The following is a 26,567-nucleotide window of genomic DNA, read 5'->3' as shown; positions in this document are numbered from 1 at the left end:
ATGATTTCCAAGCTGTATTATCAGTGTCCTCTTCTGCCTCCAGCTGGTAACAATTGGTTGTGCATCTGCAGAGGCTTGCCCTGATTTTGCCTGTTAAGGAGGGAACAGTAGGTCATAGCCCAGCTCTTTTTTTGTATACTGGTTTGCAATCAGCTTCAACAGGAGCCTTCTGTGGGGGTGAAAACACTACAGGACTGCTCTTTGCCTATTATGGCAAAGATGCAAAGGCCACCAGCTTCACCAGTGCCATCCTGACAGTCCACCTGGGGAGACGCTCCCCATCATTACAGCACAGATACTGCCCTCATGATAGTGGCAAGGTTTGAACACAGCACTCAATGAAGGGAATTACTGGTGCCTACGAGACCATCTTTTCCAGATGTGAACTGTGGCCTGCACCAAGCTGGCTAGAGCTGCTGTATGATCCCCCTCATCCTTTGGGGACCAGACAGCCTGTGACCTGTGGTACACTGGCCACTGGTTTCATTCCCACCCATAATGCTGCCAGTAACATGTCTAGGCAAACTGCCCCTGCATGTGGTGGGATGTCAGAGGGGCCGGCTGCTGGGAAGCTATCACAAAGCATTCATCCTTCATCTGGAATGGTTGGAGCCAAGAAAATATTTCCAGCAAAGCACTTCCTGCAACAAGCAGCATTGTGGCAGAAGGCAAAGTATGCAACCTCACTCCAAAATCATCTTATTTTGTCTAGTTTTTTAATTGAAAAATCTGAAATATGTCTCTGGAAGATAGAAATTACTGAAAAAGCCAAAAAAACCCCCAACCCTAAACCTCTAAAACCTCACTATTTCTATTTTCATTGACAAGCTGGCTAAGAGGCCTGGTAAGAAGAAATGATGTCCTGCTATCTAGGCAAAGGAAAAGCAGCTTTCCTTTGGGCAGGCGTAGAAATGCCTGAGCTTTTCTGTGAAAAATCTTCTCTTTATTTTTCCGCATGTGCAACATTAATTTCTTCTTCTCCTTCTCCTCCTTTTTTGTTTTCTTCCTTCTGCTCCTGGAACCTCTCTTTCTGCTCTTTAACCCTTTACCAGGTGGTAAGTGCAGTCATTCTAGTGTTTTGCTTTAAAGCACTGGCATTTGACTTGTTTTTTCTGTGTTAAAGAAAGACTTTTGTTTGTTTGTCTGGATCCCTCAGTGGTTATGCAGTGTCCTTCACTACTTAGCAACCCATTCACCGCTGATATGCATCACATGAAATTCTCCTTCTGTAAAGAAACCTCCATAAACTGTGGTGTACCTGGGATGGTGTCACTTGATCTCTCACCTCTTTTTGTTAAAGATGCTGTCATGATATTGAACATCACTATTTAATTTCCTATTTTTATATTGTGTCTGTGTCTCAGTGTTTTCCTGTGCATTGCTGTGGAGTGGGAAATTTCTTTGGTTAGGAAAGGGTGGTTGAGGTGTTTCTGTAAAGGGGCAGTTCCCTACAGCAGTGTCTTTAAAATGGGCTAGTTCACTGTTCCAGCAGCATTCAGCATATACTGAGTCCAGGCTTAAAAGTGGCAAGACTGGCTTTAAAATATAGTATTTAAAACATGATACTGGCCACACTGGAATATTACCTTAGTATTGTTGATTTTCTACAGCAGGTAGACTCAAACGCTGTGTCCAAACTGTCCAGAAAACTTACTGTCTTTAAAATGACATTTTCATTTTCATAGAACCACCCAGAGTTGGTGTTTAAAAGCCAGCAGTCACCATCAAACATTACAAGGCTTGTAGTATAATCCAGGTTGTTGCAGCTCTTTACCTTGCTCTGCTGGTGCTCTTTGAGCTCCAGGAGATCTTATGGCAAAGTAAGTGCTCCTCTGCTCCATCTCTGCCACTTGGAGACAAAGCTTTGGGATGTCTCCTTTTCAGCTGCCAGTGTTATCCCTCCTTGTTCAGAACTGCTGGCCATGGAAGGACTGTGACAGATCAACACCAAGGCATCACCAGCACTTGTGGTTGCATTTTGGTACTTCAGCAAAGCCCAGCTGCTGAAGTCACATTGTAATGTGACAAGCTTTAGCATTTGTTTGAAAGCAGGCCAGCAGCTCTCATGGCCACTAAACAAAGCTTGAGATGGGATCCCTGAGAGCTCCTAACTGTAAATGTCCATTGCTATTAATCTTACAAACCTTCTCATATTGTCCTTAAGCCAAGCATATGGTTTGGTGTTAGCGCGGCTGTGTAAATACCATTTGGAGAGCTGAAGAGCCTTGAGATGTGAGCAATGGTTAGCATCATCTGCAGAGTGACCAGTCTGCCCACAGCAGCTTTGCCTGGCCGAGGGTCCATTGATACCCAGTATTTGCAGGTTCGTTTTCTGCTGCCGGGTGGTTCTGTTCCTGCAGCCTAGATCACATCTACTACCAGATCCCTTGGTCCGGTCAGACCAATGACCCTCACTTCATGCTCATGCTTAAATGTAGTTGTCTGGGGTTTTCCCCCTAAAGATGATTATTTGGGAGAGATCAGAAGAGCCTGGGTAAAAGCAGGGCCTGCTAGGGGCAAGATGCTTGTGCTGGGGAGCTCAGGGATGTACACCACTTTGCAACTGAGCTGTTCGATGCCTGAGGCCTCTCGCCCAGAAGCTGAAGTGGTTTAACACCTCACAGAGGGAGTGCTGGGGAGAGCAACCCTTCACAGCCTTTGGGCCCCAGGAATGCTCTTCCTTGGTCTTTCACACAGTACCTGCTTTTCCCACTGAGCACCCAGCTCCATACTCACCTGCCCAGCCTCTTAATGCTGGGACTTGGTAGCAGCCAAGGAATGCCAGGCTACTGCCCAGAATCTTCTGGAGGTGGACAGAGCCATCCTGGACACTTCAGGAGATGCCCTGCAATCATCTTGGGTGAGTCAGCTCAGCTGCTGAGGCTCAGAGGAGGAAAGAACCCCAGGAACTGTAAACAGGGGAGTTACACTGGGTTGAAATAATGGGATGGCAGGATCAGCCCTGTCTATCCACCATCAGATCAATCTTATCCTTCCTAATTTATTCTAATGCACTCTAAGCACTGTCGTGCACCTTATCTCTGCATCTCTCCATTCTCATACACTCTCTGCACCCACCCACCTCTGTCCCTCCATTCCTATACTCTGTCCACCCATTTACCTAACCATTCCTTCTCCTCTGTTTAATCCACTGTTCACTCAGTTGCTCTCCATCCAAGCACACCATGGTGCTAGCTGATTGTCTGGTAGTGATTTCTCATGCTTTGCTGCATGGCCTGGAGCAAGATGGGATGAAGTTCCTTTCTGCCAGGGGGGATATATCAGGAATAGTAGCTCTGTATAGCTGTGAAGCAACCTCACTGGCTTTTTCTATTGCTGGTAAGTGACTGATGCACCATAAAAAAAGCAAAATATTCCTGTCTGTGTGGCTGAAGATGCATCTCCCTACCCAGAGGTCTCAGTTCAGCAGGGGATAGAGAACACCTGAGCTTTGAGGTGTGCAGATACATTCACCTGAAGATTATGTCTGCATGTGATGATGTTGCTGAATCAGCAAAATGACCAATGGTGTAAGAAGGTGCTGTCAGAGTGCCTCTTTCCAGAGTTGTTCCTGGGTTTCCCCATACTTGCTAAATACTGAGCAAAAGCTCAGGCAGTGCCTGGTGCTGGTTCTGTTGATCATGAGTCACTTGTGATCGCAGAACTATTTCTTTGCAAGTGTTGGTCAAGTGAAGCTGCAGTGGTTTTTCATTTCCTCTATTCAGCTGGTGTTGATTTGGAGGCACTTGCAAGGCTTTGTATTTGCGTGGCTGGCTGCAGCCTGTTTCTCAAAGCAGAAAGCTGAAGTGTTAAGATATTGTTGACTTGAAGTTGCACTTCATCCGAGCCACCCCAGCATCCTGTTATCAATCCTACTGACAGCCAGCGTGAATCCTGCTCCTGACTCTGCGGTGTTCGACAACCTTGTCCAACAAGCTGATTCACAGTATTAGCATCCTTGCTGGAGCTTTCTCATCACCTCTTCTGGTTGTCAGACAAAGGGTATGTTTTCTTCCTTCTCAATTGCTCACCAATTAGCTGTTTCTCCACAGTATGGCTGCTGTCTCAGTTTGAGCCCAGAGATCTTGCACAAGAGAAAGAGACACAGGATAAAAAAGAAGCCATGCCCTAGGATTAATATATACCCTGGATGCAGTACGTAGAAACCCAAAAAAGGGCCTCGAGGCTGGTAGCTTGTGCCACTCTACCTCACTGTATCCACTCATTCTTCAAATGTGTTGGCCTCTGCGTTCATTGCTGGTTCACTGCAGAAGGATCTCTGCAGGCAGAAAGACCTGTGCTGTGCACTCTGCTCTCCTGCCTCAAGGTAGGGGTAAAAGTAGTCACCTTCTCTCTGTACAAAGTAATGTGGTGCCTCAAGGTCTCGGGCAGCATACCTGTCTGACCTCCAAACTCCTGCCCTCGTGGAAGCTCATTACTGCATTTTGTACCTGCTCCCTCACCCTCCTTCCTTCCTGCATCCAAATGCATTGTCCTGCTGGCTTTATTTCTGTTATTCACTGGCCATCAAGTACACAAATCTCTCTTCCTTCTGCTGAGAACACAGCATGTCTGCAGGTTTCCCTGCAGCTCTCTAAGCTGGCAGTAGTTTCTAGCTATGGGGTGCAGCTGTGGGCATCAACCGTGCAGCTTCCCTGTAAGAAAGCAAAGATGTCTGAGTCTTGACTTCTGCTGCACCACGTCCCCAGGCAATGCAGGTTTGTAGCAGTGCATTATTCCTCTTTTTCCTCCTCTCTCAAGGGTGCCAGCTCATCTGGAGCTGGCACCGACAGAAGGCATAATTATGAGACAGAGGTGCTCAGACGCAGCGCCGGCTCCCTGTGTAGCCAAAGAGTGTGTCTGCACATACAGATGGAGGTGGGGGACACACACTGTGAGCTAATCCCAAGGCCTCGCTCTTTGCTGATGCTTTCCCTTGGGGAGAAGCCTCCAGGTGAGCTGTTGTGCATGTTTGTGAGCGGGGGTTTCTGATGTCAGACTCTTTCAAGAAGTTATTTTCTTGCACAGAGGACATCTTGCCCTGCAGGGCATGTGCTAAATCATCATGTGCAGCTTCATCCCCTTCCTCCCAGGGACTCAGTGAGGCCCTTCTTCCTCACTGAGTCCCTAAGCAGGGTCCTGGCTCTGTTCTTGGCCACCCTCTCAGGTCCTCCTGGATGGGCATCTTGTCAATACCTTCATGCAAAGCCCACCCAGTGTCAGGGTGCTTTAGGGCTGCTGGTGTCAGCTCGTGCTCTTCCCTCACTAACTCCAATGTTCACTCCATGTGGTGTCACCACAGGGTCTGTCCTTGGGGACTTCACTCCAGGGTATGAAGGCTGCAATATGACATAGCACTGGAGACATCTATCTTTCCTTTGTGGTATCAAACTCCCATACAATTCCCACTGACTCTTCCATCTCTGCTCCAGTCCTCTGGAGAGGTATGATTTCAAGGGGAGGCTTGGAAAAAGGCTGCCTGCCTCCAGCCCTTGGCCCTTGCAGGCTGAGAAAGTGACTCCACTGGCTATGCTCAGGGGTTTGGGAAGACAGATGACACAGCCTGATATGAGGGATGCCAGATGACTTGGCAGCATCAGCACCAAATAGTCTTGGCATTAGTTGGTGATGGGTGTGTTCCAGGTTGTGAGATTCTCCCACTGTACCTGTATTGCCCTCACATGCCACAGCATTCAGGTTCATACGGTACCGGTAGCTGGATCATCTCTTTTCACAATGACAATCAAAAATAGTTTCTGTGAAGGACGAGCCATTGCTGGCTGTCTTCAGATGCTCATGCTGCATGCTCACACAATTCCTCACATGGCAGGCTTGGTTAGCCATCAGGTATTGCAGTTTCAAGGCAGTCTGAGTGTTTGGTTTGAGTTTTGAGATGCAGACCCTGTACCAAGACCAAGACCTGTAGTTGGAGACCAGTGGTGAGATCACTTAGAAAGCTTGGAGCAAGAGCTGAAGAGATTATTTTCATCTTTTTCATCTCCACCATTAAAAAAGAGGTCATTTGAAATGTCTGATGCTGGCATTAGCAAATAAAACAAAGAGCCCAATAGAAAACCGGAGTAGAAGACCTTTCAGCTTTGAGCTCTTGAGGCAAACTTAGACTTCACCACTGCATATAAAACTGTTCTTTAAAAGACACTCTGGTTAAAAGTCAAAACTCTGCAGAAGTTTAATGAGCTGCTTCTTTGCCTTACAGAATATTGGCAAGAAGATGTCGTGTCAACAGTTCATAGCAAACCTGGATGGGCTGAATGATGGGAAAGACTTTGCAAAGGATTTGCTGAAGGTAATGTGATATAAATAGACAGTGGGATGCTGTCATTGTTATTGTAGTGCCACCTAGTCCTGCTGGGTCGCTGAGTCCTTGAATCAGCGTTTTCCAGTGCATCGATCTTTCATTAGAAGAATGCAACCCACATAGATAGCTTTGCCAAGCAGTGAGACACCAGACGTCTGATCCCTGGTGGTGTTTTATCCAGATTTGTGGCACATCTGCCCTCAGAACATACCAGGGTCCCTCTTCCCCATGGTAGCTCTGTGATGCACCAGATCATGAACAGAAAAAGGTACCCCCCACCCCCAAATATGACCATCTGGCACTGATACTTTTCTTTGCCTTCACTTCCATATAATTAGATGCAGTGCTCCAACACAACTAGTTCATTACTATAGGATACTGGTAAAACCCCCAAAGTGAGCATTTTCTCCTTCTGTGTGGTTTAACATCACCTGGATTTTGCTGTGTGGAAGGAGGTTGAAATGACCAGTGCTGCATAAGGGTGTCACAGCGTGCTTTAGATAACAGCAGACCTCACTCTACCCCACCCCTCAGCATGGTCAGGGCCACCTCCACATTCTGTTTTCCCAGCCCATTCCTGCTTCTTTCCAATGCCTCAGGGAAGCTGCAGGAATTATGCACAGGAGGAACTGGAAAAGCTGATCCCCGAAGTCATTCATGCCTCCCCTGCTTCTCAGGGCAGTGTTCAAGCCTTTACTGTCTCTTTCCCCTAACTGAGACATTGGAGGTGTCTGGGCATACCCCCGAGTCTTCTACCATACTTATGTAGGCCAGGATTTACTCAGAACTAGGTGCAGCACCCAGAATTAGTCCAAATGTCATACACAAGCTTCTGAGCAGGGCTGGCTGCCAAACCCTCTGCTGATAATGTGTCCAGCCCAATACCTCGCATGGCACATAGACAGAAAGGGGCCTAGCAGGACAGCAGTTGTCCTGCTCACTGGTGAATACTTCTCCAGGACAGTTCAGCAAGGAAGATATCTCTCCAAGAACACAAACAGGGTGTGGAAGAGATGGTCTCCACAACCCAGACATGTCTTCCATGAGAGACACAGCTAATACCATGTTCTCATTTCAGACACTATATAACTCCATCAAGAATGAGAAGCTGGAGTGGGCCATGTAAGTATATGTTAAGCATTTGAGAGAGAATGTGTCTTTTAAAGTAGCTGAGAGGTCTTGAGTCATGTTTTTAGCCCCAGAAGCTCCCAGAACATGTCCTGCCAAGCCCATAAACACTGAAGTCCCTTCTGTAGGCTTTATTTATGGCTTAGACACAAAGCATTCGGGGAGGCTGGTGGCAGTCTGCGGGCACAGGGTCCACAGGCATGATCTGCATGAAGGGAATGCCCTCTTTTGTTTGCTCTTACATCTATAAATGCTGGTCCCTCTTCAGGTGCTTTAGAGGTCTTTGCACAAGGAGCTTGAGATCTGGTGTTCTTTTGGTCGCTGAGACTTTCCATCTCTTCCACATAGTTTCTTTTGGAAATAGTATTAGAGAATCAATCAGGCAGGAAGGGACCTTGTGAGATCTCCAGTCCAGCTTCCTCCTCTAAGTATGATCAACATTGAATTCAGACCAGGGTGCTCAGGTCTTTGTTCAGTTTGATCCTGAAAACGCCCAAGGATAGAGAACCTCAGCTGAACTCTCTGCACCTTGTTGATGCCCTTTCCTGTACTGGGGGCCCAATACTGTTTGCTGTATCAAGATACGATGTGATGAACGCATAGCAGAGGAGGATCACTTCTCTTCGCCTCCTCACAGTGCCGCTGTTACACAGCCCACTGGCTGCTCCTGTTCATCCTGCTGTTCTCCAGGAACCCCAGGGCCGTTTCTGCAGAGGTGCTGCCCAGCCAGTCAGCCCTATCTGACCCTTCTGCAGGACCACTCCACACCAGTGCCGTACTGGGGTGCTGCATGTAGTGAGGCTCTTGTCCCTCTGAGTGGTAGCCCTGTACCGCTCACTTTTATGTTGTCCACAAACTCAATGAGATACACTGTCTGCTCCTCCAGATCATCATTTGTTACCCTGAAACAAGTTGGGGAACGGCATGATGGCCTCTATCAGAGGTTCACACAGCATCTTCCTCGGCCGTGCTTCCCCTGCTCTGCTACACACTCCCTGCCAGAGCACAGGGCAGGACCCTCAGCGAGGAGTGCACTGTGCCCCCAGCCCAAATGCCTCCCCACTGCTGCCACGGGCAATCCCATGACAGACCCAGGGCTTTAAGCTAACACAGTGGACATCTCTCCCTCTCCCTCTTCTCCTCCTTAGCCTCAGACCACTCTGTCTCCAGAGGGTCATGGTACTGAGGAGGACCTTCTAGGCCGTTATCTCCATCACCTGCTCTTCTCTTGTTGTCCTGGCCAGAGACGTGTCTGGAGATGGTTTGATACTACCTCCCTCCCCAGCTACCTGGGTCAAGCTTTGCAGAGCAGGAGCCTCCATTGCCAGCCATGCCCTGATGGCAGCAGTGCTCACTGTGGGCTGGTGTCTCCTTTGGGATGGACACAGCCAGCAGTGTCCCTAGAGGGTCAGTGGTTTCTTAGCAGGTAATGCAGCATCAATTTCAGTCCAGAAATGTCATCTTGCATGTCATCTTGCATGCCATCTGCGAGAGGAAAGCAGGGGCGACAGCTTTGCAGCAGGTTGGCCGGTGGACGTGGTCATGAGAGGGAGCTCTGTAGCTCCGCAGAAGGTGCTGGTGGGATGGTTTATGTAAGGGGAGTTCAGCAGAAGTGCATCTGCTCGCTGGATGCAGGCTGTGGTTACACAACGCCTGCCAGCACACGCTGCATGGCTGGGCACAGCCGAGGGGTGTCAGCACCCCGGGTTCCCGCTGCAGAGCTGCAGCTCCACTCAGCAGCATCCACCCAGCTTCTGCCCTCCTCTACCCACCTTGTTTGTATCTTTGCACCCCACCATTCACCCCACACTGGCCTGGGATCTGCCTTGCTGCAGGGTGCCCTGCTTGGTTGCAGATGGACAGGCTGCAACATGAGAGACCACTCAGCTCCTCTGTTGCGGGACAGACGCTCCTGGATGTGGCGTACCTGCTACATGGCATTGAGTTGTAACTTGCACAGGCAAGACCCTCATCTCCCTGCTTGCCTCTGCCTTCTGTCCTTGTCATAGCAGGGAATTAAATACCCTTGCTCACAGCTCAAGCAGACAGGCAGGTATATGACCATCATCACAGCAGAGAGCAGGAGCTCAGAAGGATTTCTCTGGTGCAGCTCAGGTAACTGAGTCCCACCAACTCCCTACCTAGACATATTGCCTGGGTTCTGCCTAAGCCCTAGGTCTCCTGTGAGCGCTGAGGGCTGAGAAGTCATCCTTGGCTTCATCCCAGATAGTGGATTCAGCCCTAGGTCACTCCTCAGCTGAGGTTTGGTTCTGATGTAATCTGCAACCCAAGTTTGCAGATACCAGTTAGACATTGGCATGTATCACACTGAGCAGAAATTCCCTGTTTGCGTTTCCTCCTCAGTGTCCCAGGGACACTGGGAAATATCACTTCCCATACAAATTCTAGTTGCTATGTGCCAGAGTAGATTTTACTCCAAACAGGCTCAGTGGAGTCAATGGACACTTCTTGAAGCTGCTCAGCCCTTACTGTCCAGGGTCCAGGACCAGGAGATCTGTGAGGAGAAGCAATTTTTATGGAAATGACCAACATTTCTTTCTCTCTGCTGGCCCACCCTGAGGACACAAATGGGGAGCTGATGTATAACCCATTCCAGGGTTTGTGATTTTCAATAAAGTGGCCCCTCTCCCTGATGTCTGCAGGACTTTTGTTTCACAGAGATGCAGAGAACATTCCTCAAGCTCCTTCAGTATCTAGTGGCTGCCTTTTAGAGGTTGAGAAACTTGGGTGATAGCTAATCTTCAGCAAAAGGCATTCAGCATTTTAGGGCACAGAATTGGAGACTGTCCCTGTGAGATGCTTGCAGTCCTCAGCAGTGGTGTGTCTGCAGTTTCCTGGTGTTCAGACAAGCACCCATTCATTACCTGCTTTGAGTAGCCTCACTGGGACAGGTACTTGCCACCCACACTGCTCCCAGCTATGTCCAGATCACCATCATTGGCACACTGAGTGCTACAGTCCCTCTATCTCCATTGTTTTTCTTGGACTAGCCTTGTAACAAAGAACCATCTTTGAAACCAGAGCAGATGGGGCACACTGTGACCCAAACTGTGTCTCCTCCACTCAATCTCTTCTCTGACTTTGTTTCCAAGCGATGAGGACGAGCTGAGGAAGTCGCTGTCGGAGCTGGTAGATGACAAATTCGGAGCCAGTGCGAAGAAAGTGACAAGGATTGTTGACAGCAGCAACCCCTTCCTGGACATCCCCCTGGCGCTGAATGCAGTCACCTACAAGCATGGTGTCCTCACGCGGAAAACCCATGCGGACATGGATGGGAAGAGAAGTACGTGTTAATGGGATGGGAGGAGATGTGTCCCAGGTAGTAGCAGAGCCTTGCACTAGCCTCCTCCCTGGCTGTCCTGCATCTCCTCACCACTTCCTGAGGAACACAGGAGAGATCCCCAGGTCCATGAGTGCCAGGACACAGGGACAGGAGGGTGTTCTGAGGCATTTGTAGACATGAATGTTTTCAGGAGGCCTCATTCTTCCCTTCTCGCTGCCAAGGAGCCTGTCCCACAGACAGACCTAGTCTTCTGTCCTGTTCATGGACATAACCCTGAATCCCATACTCTAAGCAACGGGGTGAGGCTGGTTCCACAGCAGTTGCCCACCTCAACCCCAACCTTGGTGTTGGTCTGGTTTTTGAAGCTTTGTTTCTGTCCGTATCCTGCCATGTGCTGGGAACAGCTGCTGTGTGCTGGCTGGGCAGCAGGATGCATCACAGCTCTGCTGACAGCATATGGAATGACAGGAAAGGTAAAGGAAAATATATTTGGGCACTGTCAGTGAGCAGAGATTAATAAAACCTTGAATAACCCCTTTTGCTAGTGATATGATTGGCCCAGTCACTGCACTCCTGAGGAGAGATTACCACCGAAGACCTTCCTTGCTTCCAGCACTTTCTTAATAGCCCATTCTTGGAGGATCAGCTGTCTTGGGGTGATGTAGATGGCTCCCCTCACCTCCTGTCCCTTTCCAGCTTCCAGCAAGCTGTCTGTCCCCAAGTCCATCAAGACAGTTGGTGGTAATGCTCCCTTGTCAGTGGAACAGAAGCTGCCTCGTCCAGGGTCTATCTGCCTAACTCATCTGAAGCAGAAGAGCTCAGATGCTCTTAGCACTTAGTCCAAGGAACATGAACCTGGGTTTGGAGGAGCAGAGACTTCCTGAACATGTCCACCGGTAGCCCTATAGCAGCTCATCTCAGTTTTTGACCTGCTTGTGTTCCTGCTGGAAGGCTGTATCTCCCAGCCCATATCTCTCAACAATGTGTCCCTAGAGACAAGCGACCCATAAAAGCAATAGCTTGGAGGTATATAATGTCTGGGCATCAATGCATGCCAGTGGTGGGTCAGGAGAAGGGTTTGTTTTGTCAGAAATATGAAGGTCAAACAGCACTGGCAGAAGAAGACATGTATAATTCAATGTTCTTCCTTTTTTAGCTCCCAGAGGAAGAAGAGGTTGGAAGAAATTTTATGCTGTGCTTAAAGGGACCGTCCTTTATTTACAAAAGGTAACTGTGGTGGACTATCCCGTTTGATGTTTCATGCTGTCTCCAAAGCAGTCATACTGCCCTAAAAAGGAGACCCAGAGATGCAAGTAGAGTGAATCCGTGTCCTAATGCATGCATGGACAGCTACAGAGCTCCTCTAGAGACCAGTATACAGAACTGGAGGATGCTGTCATCTTTGATGGTGGTGTTCATGCTAAGGGCACTATTCACAGGCTCAGAACAGGGCAATACAGGAATAAGTGTGAAAGAGGGAACACTGAAGCAAGATTTCTGCAGAAATGTCCCAGTAAGTAGGAGTTGTTGGGGAGGATGAATGAACAGATGATATGGAGTTGGTGAAATAAGGTGAGGCACGCAATAGGAAGCTGAAGAGGCAAAGCATCAGACCAGTCTTATCCTGCCTATTATTTTATTTCCTGGCATAGATTTGATTATGAGCAGCTTCACTGAGCCTGGTGCAGACCATGCTTAAAGTTTATCTTCTCCACCAGGACCTCGCTGAACTGGGTACATCCAAGGGTTGCCAAGTGACACTTTCTGCCTCTCTTCATCTCTGTTCATTCTGTAGCAGCCTCTAGTCAATGCAAGTGTAAATCTCAGGTCCTCACTGGAGGCAAAGTCACCATGGAAGAGCTTCCTTGCGTGCTATAGCATTCCTATCTCTGCCTTTCGAGACACTTGGATGCTAGGAGGATTTCCATGGATAGTCTTTTCTGTGGGAAAATCCAAGAAGCCTGGATAGGGGCTCACTTGAATGTCAGTGTGAGCCAGCCAGGGATGCCAAATACCTGTTCATCATGCATGGCATAACCCACTGAACTAAGACTGAACTACCTTAGTAGGTAGCACATGCTATGCAGTAACCCGTTGAACTCACCTTGCTGGAAGAGCACTCCCTGTGAGTAGAGGTTCCTAGGCATTGCAGCATTATCTCCAAAGCAATGAGAGTAAACAAACACTGGATTATATAAGGAAGGCAGAAAGATCCTCCGGGCAGCACAGTATTATGACTCAGAGCTCGTAACACACCCCAATGGTTCTCATGTTTTGCCAGATCCTATGGCACATATCATAAAGCCAACAGACGTCTGGCAGCAGCCAGTTGTAATTTACAGTATGGGTTGCTCTTAGCCAAGTGGTGTTTTTAGAGCCTTGCCACTGTCTTCTGCAGCTGAGGGAAGCTGCAGCATATAGATCTTCTCCATCTCTCAAAGTGTGTCGTTCAAGTCAGTGGCATTCTTCTTATATCTCAGTCTCTTGTCTCATTACAAGCCTCCACATGGAGTCCAGTGAAGAGATCCTCATTTTGACCATGGGTTATACATGAGGACTTACCATCAGCAATTAATTTTATGACAGTTTTATTGGGGGAGGGGGAGAAGAATGCAATTTCATCAAAATCACAGGAACCATTTGGAACTAAATGAGTTTTTCACCAAGACCCATGCCTCTTGGGATGAGTCTGTTGAGGGTGTATATTCAGAATGAAATACACTTTCAGGACAGGATTTTCTTCCCATGCTGTTTACTTCAGTTTACTGAAGGTTTTCTTCACTGCTTGGACCGTAGTAGAAACAGCCATGAAGCCAACACTGAGTGTCATTGCTGCTGATGGGGCAAAGGGGTTGGGTTTTCTTTGCTGTGCAAGGCTAGGAGCATAACCATCCAGACTGTTGTATTAACACCGTTCCTTATGTTAGTACTAGGTTTAAATTTAAAAAGAGAGTGAGGATGAGACCAACATGTCAGTCAGAAGACATGTTCTTATCTAGATGACCTTCAGGAGTAAATGGTTAAGAGATTGAGGGCTTTGCAGACAAGGACTGAAGAAGCAAAACATCTGAGATATGGCTAGATTATAAAACTGTCTGATAAATAACAGCTATGACTGATGTGTAATCAGCAGGAGGGACCAGAATTGTCAAGGGTGCCCCCAAGGAAGTATAATTTTGAACAACAACAAAAGTTAACCTGAGGAATGTCTGGACAAAGGATTTGGGCAAAGAGGGGTTTCTTAGTCTTGAGATGCTGCCAGACTATATGGTCCCCTTCAAAGGATTCCTTGGGCTGGGCTGTAGACAGTGTCTATCATGCTTGAAGAGGCAGGAAAGGAGCATGAGACCATGAAGACAAAATCCTTGCCCTGCCACTTCCAAGCATTCCCATCACTACAAGAAGGTGTTAAACATCCACCTGCCCTGTGGATTCCTAGTACAATTTCTTGCTTATGGGGTAGTTTGCAGAATGAAAGAGTTGCACAATGAGGGAAGGAAAAGTGGGCCAGCCTCCTTAACTCTCAGTGGAAGATGCCTGCAGATAAACATGAGTAGAACACGGCTTGATCACAAATCACTGGGAAAAGCTTTTCTGATATGAAGGTAGAGGAGAAAGTACCTGCTTCCAGACCCACCTGATGCCATGGACCACAGGTTCAGCCTGTTCCAGTTTTTTGCTCAGGCCAAACTGAGAATCTAGGCTTTAACAGGAAATTCACATAAGTTTAATAAGAAACTATACTCAATTTTGTTTTGGGGAGCAAGTTGAGTAGAAATAAGAGTGAGAGAGAAGGAAGGGAGGGGGGAGGCAGGAAGGAGGGCCTGGGGTGATAGATGTATAGAAGGGAGGAATGGGCAGATGCAGAGAGAGGTGGACATAAAATAGGCAGAAGAGTAGGTGGGTGGGCAGGTAGAAGTTTGTTTGAAGCAATTTGGGCAGCAGCCATAAACCTGCTGATGGGGAGATGTCACATATCACTGACTCGCCAGTGTTAATTGCTGGATTAGCGTGTTCTAGCATAGTCTGTTGAAGCAATTGCTTGATCCCCTAAAGGGATGCAGCACAGTCTGGGGGAAGAAATGTAGGGAGCAGGCACACCTCTCCTGTGCTCTAATCTGCACTGGGCACTGACTCACTCCATGGCCTTTGGCAACTTACTTCACCTTTGTGAAATGGGGATAATAACCCTTAATCACCACACATAGAGGGGTATTGAGAGGCATGATGGAGAGCTATAAAGCATGAAGAGCTTTTATATGGAAGTACTGGAAAGGGTGCAGGTCTTCCAGCCCCGAACCATGAAGGAGTTCCCACTGCAGCCCCGAGCCACAGATGCTACCCCATGCAGGCAGGCCCTTGACATGGTAGTGCTATTTGGAGAGCCAATTTCATGACCAGACCGAAAAGGGAACAGTGGTTGGTTTTCCTCATTAAATGGTTCTTCTAGGCTGGTAGATGTGGGCTGAAGAACGTGAAAAGCAGGAAAACCCACTCACAAGCCAGAGCATGAGAAATCTCTGTAGTTCCATGTCCACCACTGCTCAGGGCTAGTGCTGAGTAGTGCTGAGTACAGAGGAGAGGGCAGCAGGACAAAGATACTGGGCTCTCTCATCCCATCCAGGTTCCGTATAGGGGCAGGCACAAAAGATAGGCACATTTTCTTGACAAAACAAGTTTTAAGCTGGGGAATTCAAATTACTTGTGGATCTCCTACCACTCACTCGCAGCGGTGGGCAACAGGGGAGAGCTGGCATGAGAAAAGTGAACTGAAGACAGCATGGAGTATTGCCATGGCAGAAACTAATCCCAGGCAAGGGGGTGGTCATGCATGTTTAAGCAGAGCCTTTGTGCAGGCAGGAGAGGCACATGAATGCAGTCTGTCTACACCATCAACATTAAAAGCTGAAAGAGAATGAAATTAATTTAGAGGGATTCCGAAACAAAGCATCCACATCTGGGCTCAATTTATGCATAAGATATCACCAAAACAGACTCAGAAAATTGCTGAATCTATGGGGAAATAAACATATCACCATTCAAGGGCTGGGGGCTAAGGGTAACTGGAATGGTGAGGCACAGCATACCTTGCCCGTTTCCCAGTGAGAAGTATCTGTGTGAGCAGTGCAGGACATGTAAGACACAAATTCAGCATCCCTGTGATACCAAATTAACTCCTTTGCGAGGAATTGTATGGCAGGATAATAACACCATGAAAAAGGTGAGAGTGAGGTTAGCGGTACTATAGCGTGGATAAGACATTGCCTGAAGTTACTCCAAATATGATACTGCTTATGTTTTAGTATGAATTGGTTTCTTTGAGAGTTAATCCCTTCACTGAAAGCGTCTGAGTTACTGTTATGGTTTTGGACATGTCTCTTCCTCAGCAGCAGTTTGTGCATGCACTTAAACTGACATCAAAGCTCGGAAAGGGAGTGAGGCAAAATGCAGAGAAGCTGCTTGAGGCTTTGGAGCAGAGCTGACATGCTTTGCTGGAGGGCATGGGATTATTCTCCAGGGAAAGGCTACATGGTGTAGCCTACACTACGGTGTCAGTGCTGAGCACCATGGTGGGCTCCAGCTGTGTGTGTGAGGCACTGTACAGCACTGGAGCTGTGTGTGGGGGGTACCTGTTTAAGAGCACACAGAGGTCTCCCAGCAGCAACAGCCATACGTATAATTACAACTGTTGCAGCACAGGCATTAAGTGCATAAGTGAGCCTCCAGCATCATGTCCGCTTGCAAACACAGCCTGTTTCCACCAGCAGGGAGGCAGAAGGCAGAGAAACCTGCTTGATTCGACCTTATGCTGATTTACTAGGCCCAGTGTTAGAAAAAAGAGGATTTGGCTTTTCCTTACATCTGTATTGATGCCTGTGTGCCTGAAATCAGTAGAGGCAATACATGATGATACCATTCGAGGTGAAGATTTGCATTAGTCAAACCAGTTGGCAGCGGTGGCAGTTTCTCCTTGTCACATGCAATTAAGCCTAGCAATTTGCACTTGTATTTTCAGAAAGCTTATCTTGAAATGAGAGATCAGGGGCATCACAGCCAGATTTATTCAGATGCAAAGAGCTTCCGCCTTGGAAAAACATCCAGAATTGAAAATCTCTTTACAATATATGAAGCCTGAGCAGCAATGTCTTCCTCAAAAAACTATTTCTCTCCAAATGGGGTAACATTAGGTTTTCATAGGGCAAAGCATTTGTTTTTCTTTGTTAAAATGCTAATAGCCCTTTCCTCTGGCTCCTGAAATCCCCACTGTGGAAAGGTCATCTATACTGCCATGCAGTGCAGCCCTTCTAGGGGTCAGCCTGGTCAGGTCTGTCAGCCTGAACACAGGGTGCCAGCAGCACCTACCCCTTCCTCTGCAGGAAATCCAGGGCTTTTCTTTGGGGTTCAACCTTAAAAAGGCAGTTGCATGAGGCAGGAGCCCATGCCAGACATCTCTGGCCCCCATGGCGTTTCTTTGCACAAGGGCAAGTATCACGTGCCGGTGAACATAGTATGGCAACCACCCTCCCAGGTGGGATGTCTGCTTAAAAAAAGGAGGGAAGGAAAGGCTTCAGCAGCTTTTTTCTCATCAGGAGCAAGGATCTGGGTGAACCACAACCGTGGGCTGGGGAGTGCTGGTTCCTGGTGTTCAGAAGGGCAACAGAGGGAGATCTTTCTGACCAGAGAACAGCCTTAGTGAGGTTGGCAACCAGGACACTGCAGCATGGCTTTTCCCTGGATTTGTACCACCAGGACACAGGGGAAAAAAGCATCTTTTCACAAATCTGCAGAACAGACCAAGGCCTAGCTAAGGAAAATGAAAGCTAAGGAAGGGCTGGGACACATAGACCATCACCTTCAGACAGAGCCATCCCTGTGCTGACAGTCAAGGAAAGCAAAACATAAGAGCGAATTAGTCTTGTAGGTTTGCACTGCAATCAGCAGGGCAAGCCAGGCCCTTCCAGAGGCACCCTGTCCTGACATGGTCTCTAACATGGTCAGGGGTGGTGGGGTGGTGGTTTGCTTTAGCCAGGACCCAGTTTTCTTACATCCACCTATCCATGCCTGGATCCATCCATCTGTCCATACTTCCATCCCACCACCCAGCTGGACCAGACGTTGAGCTGGAAAAGGTGCAGAGTGGGAGGGTGGCTATTGTGGCTATATTACATCTGTATATATTATAATAATATGATAAGTGGCCAGGAGCTCAGTCACTGGGAAAGCAAAGAGTAAACACAGGACTGATTGAACTCCTTTTTTTCCCTAAAAAGTGATATGCCAAGGTCATCCTTTCAGAATCCCATGTTTGGTATTTCCTTTCTGTTTATAAAATATATATAGTTATTGCTACATTCCCTACTTGCGTGAAATTGTCCTTCAGTGCAGAAAATAAAGCAGGAATATGGGGAATGCTGCTGCAATTTGCAAGTGCAAGTCTGATGAATTGTATGACAGACATTGCCAAAGGGGCACACATACTACAGAGAGGCCAAGCATGGTTTAGGTGGGTCATGCTTAGCCTGACAATTGCTCAGCCATCCCCATACCTGCACAGAAGTGCACTGGCTGCAGGAATGCTGCTGTTCCAGATGTGCCTGAGATGATGCAGAACCCAAGCCCAGATGCTCCACCACACAGAGCTGCAGCACCAGGGCAGGTCGCTGATACCTGCTCTGCACTGGGGGAAGCTCTGCAGAAACCTTTCCCCAAAGCCTCAGGCATGTGCCATGTTAGAGAGAACTATTGATAATTACATTTAAGAGTTTCATCCCCTTCTTCACATCTTCCCAGTGAACTTGATGACAGAAGAATTTGCCAGATGTTAATTATTATCATTATCAGCTCCTCGCAGTTATGGTACAAAGCAGCGCTTTTCCTGCTCTCGGCACTCTGTGATTATAGCACACAGAGAAAGGCAGGTTCATTAAAATAGCCTATAAATGGTGGTGGTGTCATTATCCAATTAACATTCCTCTCTATAGGATGAATATAAACCTGACAAAGACCTCTCTGAAGTGGATCTGAAAAACGCCATCCGTGTGCACCACGCCTTAGCCACCAAAGCCTCTGACTACAGCAAGAAGTCCAACGTGCTCAAGCTGAAGACAGCTGACTGGAGAGTCTTCCTCTTCCAGGCCCCGTAAGTACCAGCTCTTCCCACAGAGCCTGGATGGGCATCCTGACCTCCAGCCACCACCAGACTCCCTCTGACCTGACCAAATCAACACATGCATTAGCAGACAAACCTGTGGGGAGGAAGGTGCTGAGCAGGGGGGATAAAGGTGAAGTCTACAGGGCTGTGCAAAGGACTGCACAGTTCCTACCTGTCACTCCTGATAGCTTGTTTGTCAGTCCTGGAGGTCCTTTCTCATGTGTCACCAAGGTGTGTTGAGCAGGATGGGCTAGGATGTAAAGGGCTGAGTAAAGGGCTCCCCTTACTAACTTCTCTTGTCAGTCCGTGGAAGAGAGAAAATCTATATGGCGCACTGAACTAAGGATCTGATGGTTCCCCTCCTCAGATTTTGATGGGGAAACTGTCTAAAGCTCATTGAAGGAGCCTCCCCAGCCAGGCTATACCATTTTTTTCTTTAGTCCATTGCAGAGGAAAGTTGCTCTGCTAAGAAGTGTCAAGTGTGATTGAGGCATCTTCTGCCTGATGGGGTTTTTTGTCTTGTACTGAGATAGGTGACATTGTCTGTAAGTTGGGCTGGGGTACTAATGTCAAGCTAAAGCTTGACATCTGAAATTGTGCAGTGAAAACCCACCTGAAGGCCGGGGGGAACAGTACCTGAACACATCTGATGAGGGATCCTGGGCAGCCTTCCACAAATGACACAAATGAGGCGTCCACCTTGCTCCATGGGACCTCTGCTGTGTGGCTCTAACTCTCCAAAGAGCAGGATATCTTTGGCCATTGACACCATGCCACCTCTCCCCAGCTCCTCAGGGAATGAGATCAGTTGAGGAGGAAGGGAGGTCTGCCAGGGCTTCCAGAAGACCACAACAGCCCTGAAATCATTAGGGCACTGTGAGGAGCCAGTTAGCTAGTGTTTTCACTGTTCACAACCCAGGGTGGCACAGGAGTGCCTTCAAAGCAAGGCCACCAATGGCCCTCCTGAGGGCCAGTGGAGCACCAGGGCTGTTCTGAGCTGGCTGTCCTGGGTCAGGAGCATTTACAGAAACCTCCTCTCTTCTCCCCTCCTCCATAAACAGAAGTAAGGAAGAAATGCTCTCCTGGATCCTGCGAATCAACCTTGTTGCTGCCATTTTCTCTGCCCCAGCCTTCCCAGCTGCAATCTGCTCCATGAAGAAGTTCTGCCGCCCGCTCCTGCCTTCATCCATGACCAAGCTGTGCCAGGTAAGGTGTGAGAGAAGGAGTGATGGAAGGGTGCCCAGAGCTCAGCCAGCCCTTCAGCACACAGCTCAGTCTGTGCCTGTCTGCAGCATCCCCAACTCCTGCCTGATTCAGGTGCTCAGGCCAGGAGCAGGGAAGTGGAGTGGGCAACTGGGACAGACCGTGACAAATCTGTGGTGTCTGGCCAATATTTCCCTGGTAATGGCTGTGGAGCAGCCCCATGCATATACACCTGCCTGTATGGCTGTTGATTCTGGCTTGTTTATTGCTCTTTGCCCATCGCATCCCAGCACCTTTCTGTTGCTGAGATTGATGCAGCTGGTGCTGCTCAGCCCACCAGCTGATTATAGCCTTGGTTTATTGTGGATGGCATCTGCCATCCAAGGAGTAGCTTCTGTTTGCACTGTCCAAGGAAAGCCCAACATGCCTTAGCACCTCCAAAAAGTAGGGACAAACTGCTACTGGTCCCCAAGCAAAAGGGAGAACAGGCTGAATGTCAGGGTAGAGGCACAGCTCCTTTTTTCTCAACCAGATGTGGCTAGATGTTGCCTTTCCCAGAGCCCAGGGAGGGTACTTTTATCTGCAAAAAGAGCTGGATGAGCTCTCCTGGGACACTGCTGGTTCTGCCTGGCTGTTAAAGGATGTAGAGCATTTTGTGTTTATGATGCTAAAGAAGCCCAGGTGCCAGAGAAATCCACTCTTGGCACTTGCAATACCTGAGGCTTGATCTTACCCAAATACCTGTGTTTCAGCTGCTCCTTATCAGATGAATTTGCAAATGTAGTGCACATCTTTGGCTCCAGCACAGTAGCTGAGCTTCTGTCCTTGCAGAGACAGATCCCACATCAAGAGGCAGGCGGTGCACTTGGGTGTTGCTCTCCTATGTTTTAATACCTGACACGCTTCTCTCGGCAGGAGGAACAGCTGAGGTCTCATGAAAATAAAATGAAGCAGATTGCAGACGAATTAGCAGAGCATAAATTACATCCTGTAGAGAAGAGCCTCAAGTCAAAGGAGGCTGAGGAATACAGACTCAAAGAACATTACCTAATATTCGAGGTAAAGGAACTTTCATCTTTTCTGTGATAAATGATATCTTGACTGAGGAGAACTAAGAACTCCGGAGTGGATGCTGTGGAAGGAGGGAGAAGGATGAGGGCTCACAAGCTGGATGGGTGTCTTGGGGCAGCAGCATGCCTCATTGTTTTGCACTGAAGCTAAAAAAAGAAATAACAGACATTTCCTCCCCTCTGTCATGTCTAACCAGAGGAGAGGAAAATTGATGAGAGAAAGAAAATCTTCCTTTACTGTGCGAAACTTGACATTTCCTCAGGTCCCAAGTAAGAAAGTGGTTCAGTTCTCAGTGTGAATCAGTCTTCTTCAGCAACATTAATGAAAAGCTAAGGGAATCCCTGGGAGAATTAATCTTGTTTTGCTTTAATCATTTCTGTAAATAAAGCCAAAACCAGCATTACAGCTGATTGCTCGTTGAGGATGCATGTAGCTAAGTTGAAACTCTGAGAAGTCTAAGCAGCATTTAACTGGGGAAGAAATGGGATATTTTGTTCCAGTGAGAGCTGAGCAGAAGGTGTGATTCCTGCCACATAGGTGTCAGTGGGAAGGGACTTCTGGAGGCCTCTAGTCCTGATTCCAGCAGCAGCTTGGATTGTTCTCAGTATTAGCCCAGGCTGAGCGTGCCATTTTGTGGTTAAGTCTCAGGAATCTCCAAGGATGGAAATGTTCCACCTCCCTCATACCAGGGCTGTACCAGCCTTTTGTATAACACCCAGCCTAACTCTCCAAAGCCAGTTTCTGGCTGCTGGTTCCCTTGTCTTAGTACCAGTCTTTCAAATAGTTGCCTGCTGCTGCCTCATGTTTTACAGACACCTTGTTTTGGATGCCTGCAGAGAAGTCTCCATCTGAGCTTTTTCTCTAGGTTGGCTTTTCAATCTGCAAGGAGAAGCTGGCACTTCCAGAGCATAATTCATCTCATCTCTCCTATGAGATGTGTTCTGGAAATGCTTGTTTCTCTGTGCAGACAAAAAACTGAGTATAGGCTGCCTCAGAGAGGTTAGGGGAAAGGAGGACTGTTACACAAGTCCATGAAAAGAAATCCCATCTAGCCTTGGAATAAAGATGAGGTGCCTCCCTTTGTGTGTGCTCTATGAAGAGCAATGGGGGCACAACTCAGCAGTAACAAGTGGATCACTAGATGGAAACAATGGCAAGTAGAAGTATTTGAATCAATTGAGGGGAACTCCTAAATAAGGAAGGAACAGATCTGTTGATCTCGTTTTGCTGCCGGTATCCACCTTGTACAATCAGAGTGGCAGTCAAGACCCCTAAAAGCAATCAGAGAGGCTTGCACAGCCCTCCCCTTTCTCCTCAACCCCTTCAATGATGGGTCGATCAGTCTTTGCAGGCTTTGCATTGTGCTGTGGTTAAACAGTACTTTTTGGGTGTGAATAGTGGGATCCTGGTGATATAGGATGGATTTTCCTGCAGTAGCAGATGCACTGCCTCTGCTTTCCACATATGCCATGGCTTGTCCCTGTTCCCAGGCTTTCTGTACCCTCTTTCCCTGCAGAAGAGCCGCTATGAGACATACATAAACCTGCTGTGCATGAAGATAAAAGTCGGGACAGATGACCTAGAGAGAATTGAAACCAGTTTCTTCAAGGTGGAAGCTGACGACATTGCTTTGCGGAAGACACATTCCAGCCCTTCCTTGAGCCAAGGGCACATGTCCATCAGCTGTAAGGTGGGAAAGGACATTTTAGAGCAGAACACTTAACAAGGAACATGTGCACAGCGGGATGAACCGGCGATGCTTTGCTCCTGGAACAGATTGATGAGCACAATTTTACCTAGGAAATTACATGAGCAAAACTGTAGACGTTTATGACACGGTGATTGCTCTAGCGAAAGAAATCAAAGAAGCTTTAGTTGACACTCTCTGGCAATGCTCTGGCATTTCAGCATCATAGACACACCATCTCTTCCTCATCTCCAACAGCACCAGTGGCTTTTATTTCCCTTCTACCTACCACAGCCTGTACAACAAATGGATATGCTGGTTCTCCAAGGGCCAGGTTGCTCTTTTCTCCACCAGCCCTCTCCTCCTCCTCCTTCTCTCCCTGCAGTCCCCACCAGTTCATGTCCACAGTGCTCGGCAGTGCAGGAAACTGAGCCGAGATGTCGGTCTGTGGCACCAGCAGCGCTCCCAGAGAAGGGCACAGCATGGCAGGGAGCAGGTCCCTCCCATGAGAGGAGCACCGGTCAGCAGGGTGACAGCATGGGTGTCACAAGCCACCCACCAACCGAGCGAGAGGCGTCTTCAGCACCGCGTGTGGGCACGTCATCTGCCCGCGGCAGGAGAGGCCTGAAGTGCCCTCTGTCACCTTATCCTTTTTTTATATATATATATATAAATATATATACATATGAATATATATAAATAAATATATATATATATAAGGAAACTTTAACGTGGGTTTTTAACCTCAGTGTGCCAGTGAAGGCTAGCTGCCTGGGGAAGACACAAGGGACCGTGGAGGGTCTGACCAGCCCACCGAGATGTTTTAAGAAATGCAGTAGCCTATGTATCCTTTTTCCTTTTTTTTCTCCTTTTTTTACTGGAATGGAAATCCCACCTGGCTTTGCTGTGAAACATCGCTCTCCTGTTCCTGCTCGCTCAGACAGACTGCCCAAGTGGCTGCTTATTTAGCATCCATGGCATCTGCCCCTTCGGGTTCGAGGCACAATTGGAGCCGTGCTTCGGATCCAGCCGAACCTTTATGTGCAGGAGTGATTCCACCTGCTCATCACTGTCGTGCTGCCTACATTTGCGATGCACATGCTATACTCTTTTAAGCGGGGAATTGTATTTCTGTTCCTTTCTGCTGTCTGTGGTCTAATGATTTACTGTTGTGCTAGAAGTGATTTCTCTGCATTTCCACGCCACGACTGTCCTCCCACACTTTATTTATTTATTTCACTGTTTGCTTTGGTCCTTTATCTCAGATTGCTTTTCTTTCCCTTAGGTGCATTCACAGTAATCAAGTTCCAGTTTTGAAGGATCTTGTAGCTGCTAATTACAGTCATTCATGATTTATATTTTGCAGCTTTCTTTTAAACAAACAAATAAGATTTATTTGGACCTTTAGTGTTTGAGAGCCTATGGACTACTGTTTTCCATGATGGTTCATGACACTAAAAACCTCTGCCCAGCTTTGTCACCTCTTCTTTTATCTCTGTTTCTTTGTACAGTTTGATAGTTTATTTGAAATGATGCACTAAGAATCATGTAAAAAAGAATAACAATAAAGCTGAATCTGTTGGTAAAGAGAACTGATCTGAAGTACAGTTCCACCATGCACTGGATTGGTCCCAGACTTCCCGGCACTGAATGGCTGGGCTGGCACACATCTCCACCAGTGCCACATGGAAATCAGGTTCCTATGGACAGACAGTGCTGGAAAATCACAATGCCTTTCCACGAGTGGGTACCAGCTCACCCATCCTCCTGGGTGCCTGCCCATGCTCTGGATGGATGGCTCACCCATGGAGCAAGCCTGGACAGATGGGCTGCTTTGAGAACACATTCAGGTAACATTTCACTCTGCCTGGTGCATCCCACATCTGTCTGTCCACATGCAACCTAGAGGTTTATGGGAGGAGAAAGATACCAACATCTGCATTGGGGGGGGGGATGTCCTGGGAACTGTTCCCAGAGGAGCCCAGGACTACACTGAGTGTCATGGCTGTTTCTCTGAGGCATCATGTGCTTTGCTGTGTCAGGTACCTTGCAGACATCCCTTGCACTGAAGATCTCTAAGATGCTGCTACACCCATGAAGCATCTAGTGCCCAGACTCACACCACGAAAGCCTGGGAGAAAGCCAAATCCTCACCAAAATCCCAGGTAATATGTTGTACCTCAGCCTGTCCTTTCTGACTGTCCCCTCCAGCAGGCAGCAACATCTCCAGTGTGCTTGAAGAAACCACCAAGGGCAGCTCAGTTCTTCATGCTGAAGGTGCCAGGCTGCCATTCTCAGCTGGGAGTAAGTTGCAGGGAAAAGCAGGATCTTGTGAACTCTCATCTGGGCACCAGGAAAGGGTCTCAGACCTATGAGACTCACCACACAATGGATGTGGAAAGGGGTGGCAGATGGTGTTAAACAGCCCTTGGCAAGAGAGATAGGAGAGTTAAACTTGCACTGATTGACAACCAGCAGTTTGCCCTGATGTGCAAGTACTGATCGGGATGCATACGCATGTGGAGATGTGCTGAGCAGCCAAATTACCTTGTTTGACCAACCTGCAGCCTCAGGTTGTGACCAGGAAGAAAATGCTTTTTTTCTCCTTCTTTCCCTCCCTGGAGGTGAAGGACTCAGCCACCCACAAGAGAGAAGAGCAGCATCTCAGAGGAATTAAGCAGCCGCATGTTTCTCTCCTCACTGAAGTACCCAAATGCCCCAGCTTGTGCCAGCCCCTCCAGCAGGCAGCTGTGGGGCTCGGACAGCATCCCCTGGCAGTGCTGGTGCAGCCTGACCTTCCTGCCAAGCCCCTTCTCCCGGCCACAACCTGACACCAAATTCACTTTACAGGTACATTTTGGAGGCTTTGCAATCCCAAAGTCAGGATCTGATGCTCCTCTCCTGCTTGCATCACCCCATCTGTGTCAGCAGAGCAATTCCTTCCCCTCTGGGAAGGGTGGCAAAGGCATCATACGTGTGGAACAGAGCTGGCAAGAGGCTGCCCCCACCTGTGAAAATTGCTGCAAAATGTTTACAGCCAAAACCTAGGAATACACATGGATGGAAATGAGGGGTCTAAAAATAAACCAGTCAGGGAAAAAGGAGAGAGGTACAGGCTTCCTTCAGAGGCAATTGGAGAGAAAATTGAAGTAGTGTAAGTCCCTCCAAATATAGAACATAATTATGGGAATCAAGGGGCATGTTGAACAAGAAATCACTACAAGAAATCACGAGGCTGCCATGGCTTAAAGCTCGCTGTGTCTCAGCAGATGCAAAGCATCACAGATCCCTGCGAACCACAGAGCATCCCTCTGCATGGGGCAGCGCTGGGCAAACCCACAGTGCCTTTCCAAGGGACCTTGTGAGCTGATTGTGATGGTGATGCCTGGTGTGGATCAGCCGCACTGAGCGCTGAGCACACCCCACAGCTCTGCAGCTCAGCAGGAGGCCCAGGAGCTCCAGCCTTCTTGTAATGCAGATGCTGCTGTGCCAGCCCTAGGTAGACTTATAGGATGGTGTGGGTTGGAAGGGACTTTTAAAGCTCATCTAGTCCAACCCATCTGTGGGGACATCTTCAGCTATATCCGGCTGCGCAGAGCACCATCCTATCTGGCCTTGAACACTGCCAGGAATGGGGCATCTCCCACTTCTCTTAGGCAACCTGTGCCAGTGTTTCTACAGCCTTATCATAAAAAAAATATTT

General features: G+C 48.1%; 1 protein-coding gene across 3 annotated transcripts in view; it reads left to right on the top strand.

Moving 5' to 3' along the window:
• Positions 1–24,456, top strand: part of PSD2 (pleckstrin and Sec7 domain containing 2) — a 74,526-nt gene extending 50,070 nt beyond the window's left edge. For 2 of the 3 annotated variants that reach the window (XM_030504739.1, XM_030504740.2), the window contains exons 9-16: positions 6,217–6,307; positions 7,398–7,441; positions 10,561–10,751; positions 11,908–11,978; positions 18,734–18,891; positions 19,965–20,109; positions 21,022–21,165; positions 22,694–24,456. In XM_030504739.1, coding sequence (XP_030360599.1) covers positions 6,217–6,307; positions 7,398–7,441; positions 10,561–10,751; positions 11,908–11,978; positions 18,734–18,891; positions 19,965–20,109; positions 21,022–21,165; positions 22,694–22,900 — 1,051 coding nt within the window. In that variant the 3' untranslated portion in view covers positions 22,901–24,456. The remainder of the gene's footprint in view (positions 1–6,216; positions 6,308–7,397; positions 7,442–10,560; positions 10,752–11,907; positions 11,979–18,733; positions 18,892–19,964; positions 20,110–21,021; positions 21,166–22,693) is intronic. The other variant, XM_030504741.1, reaches the window with a different exon arrangement.
• Positions 24,457–26,567: the final 2,111 nt, after the last annotated feature.

The sequence above is a fragment of the Strigops habroptila genome, chromosome 12, assembly GCF_004027225.2.
Source record: "Strigops habroptila isolate Jane chromosome 12, bStrHab1.2.pri, whole genome shotgun sequence".
NCBI classification, from domain to species: Eukaryota; Metazoa; Chordata; class Aves; order Psittaciformes; family Psittacidae; genus Strigops; species Strigops habroptila.
Note: the sequence above shows the minus strand (reverse complement) of the source record. Positions and strands in the feature narration are given on the sequence as shown.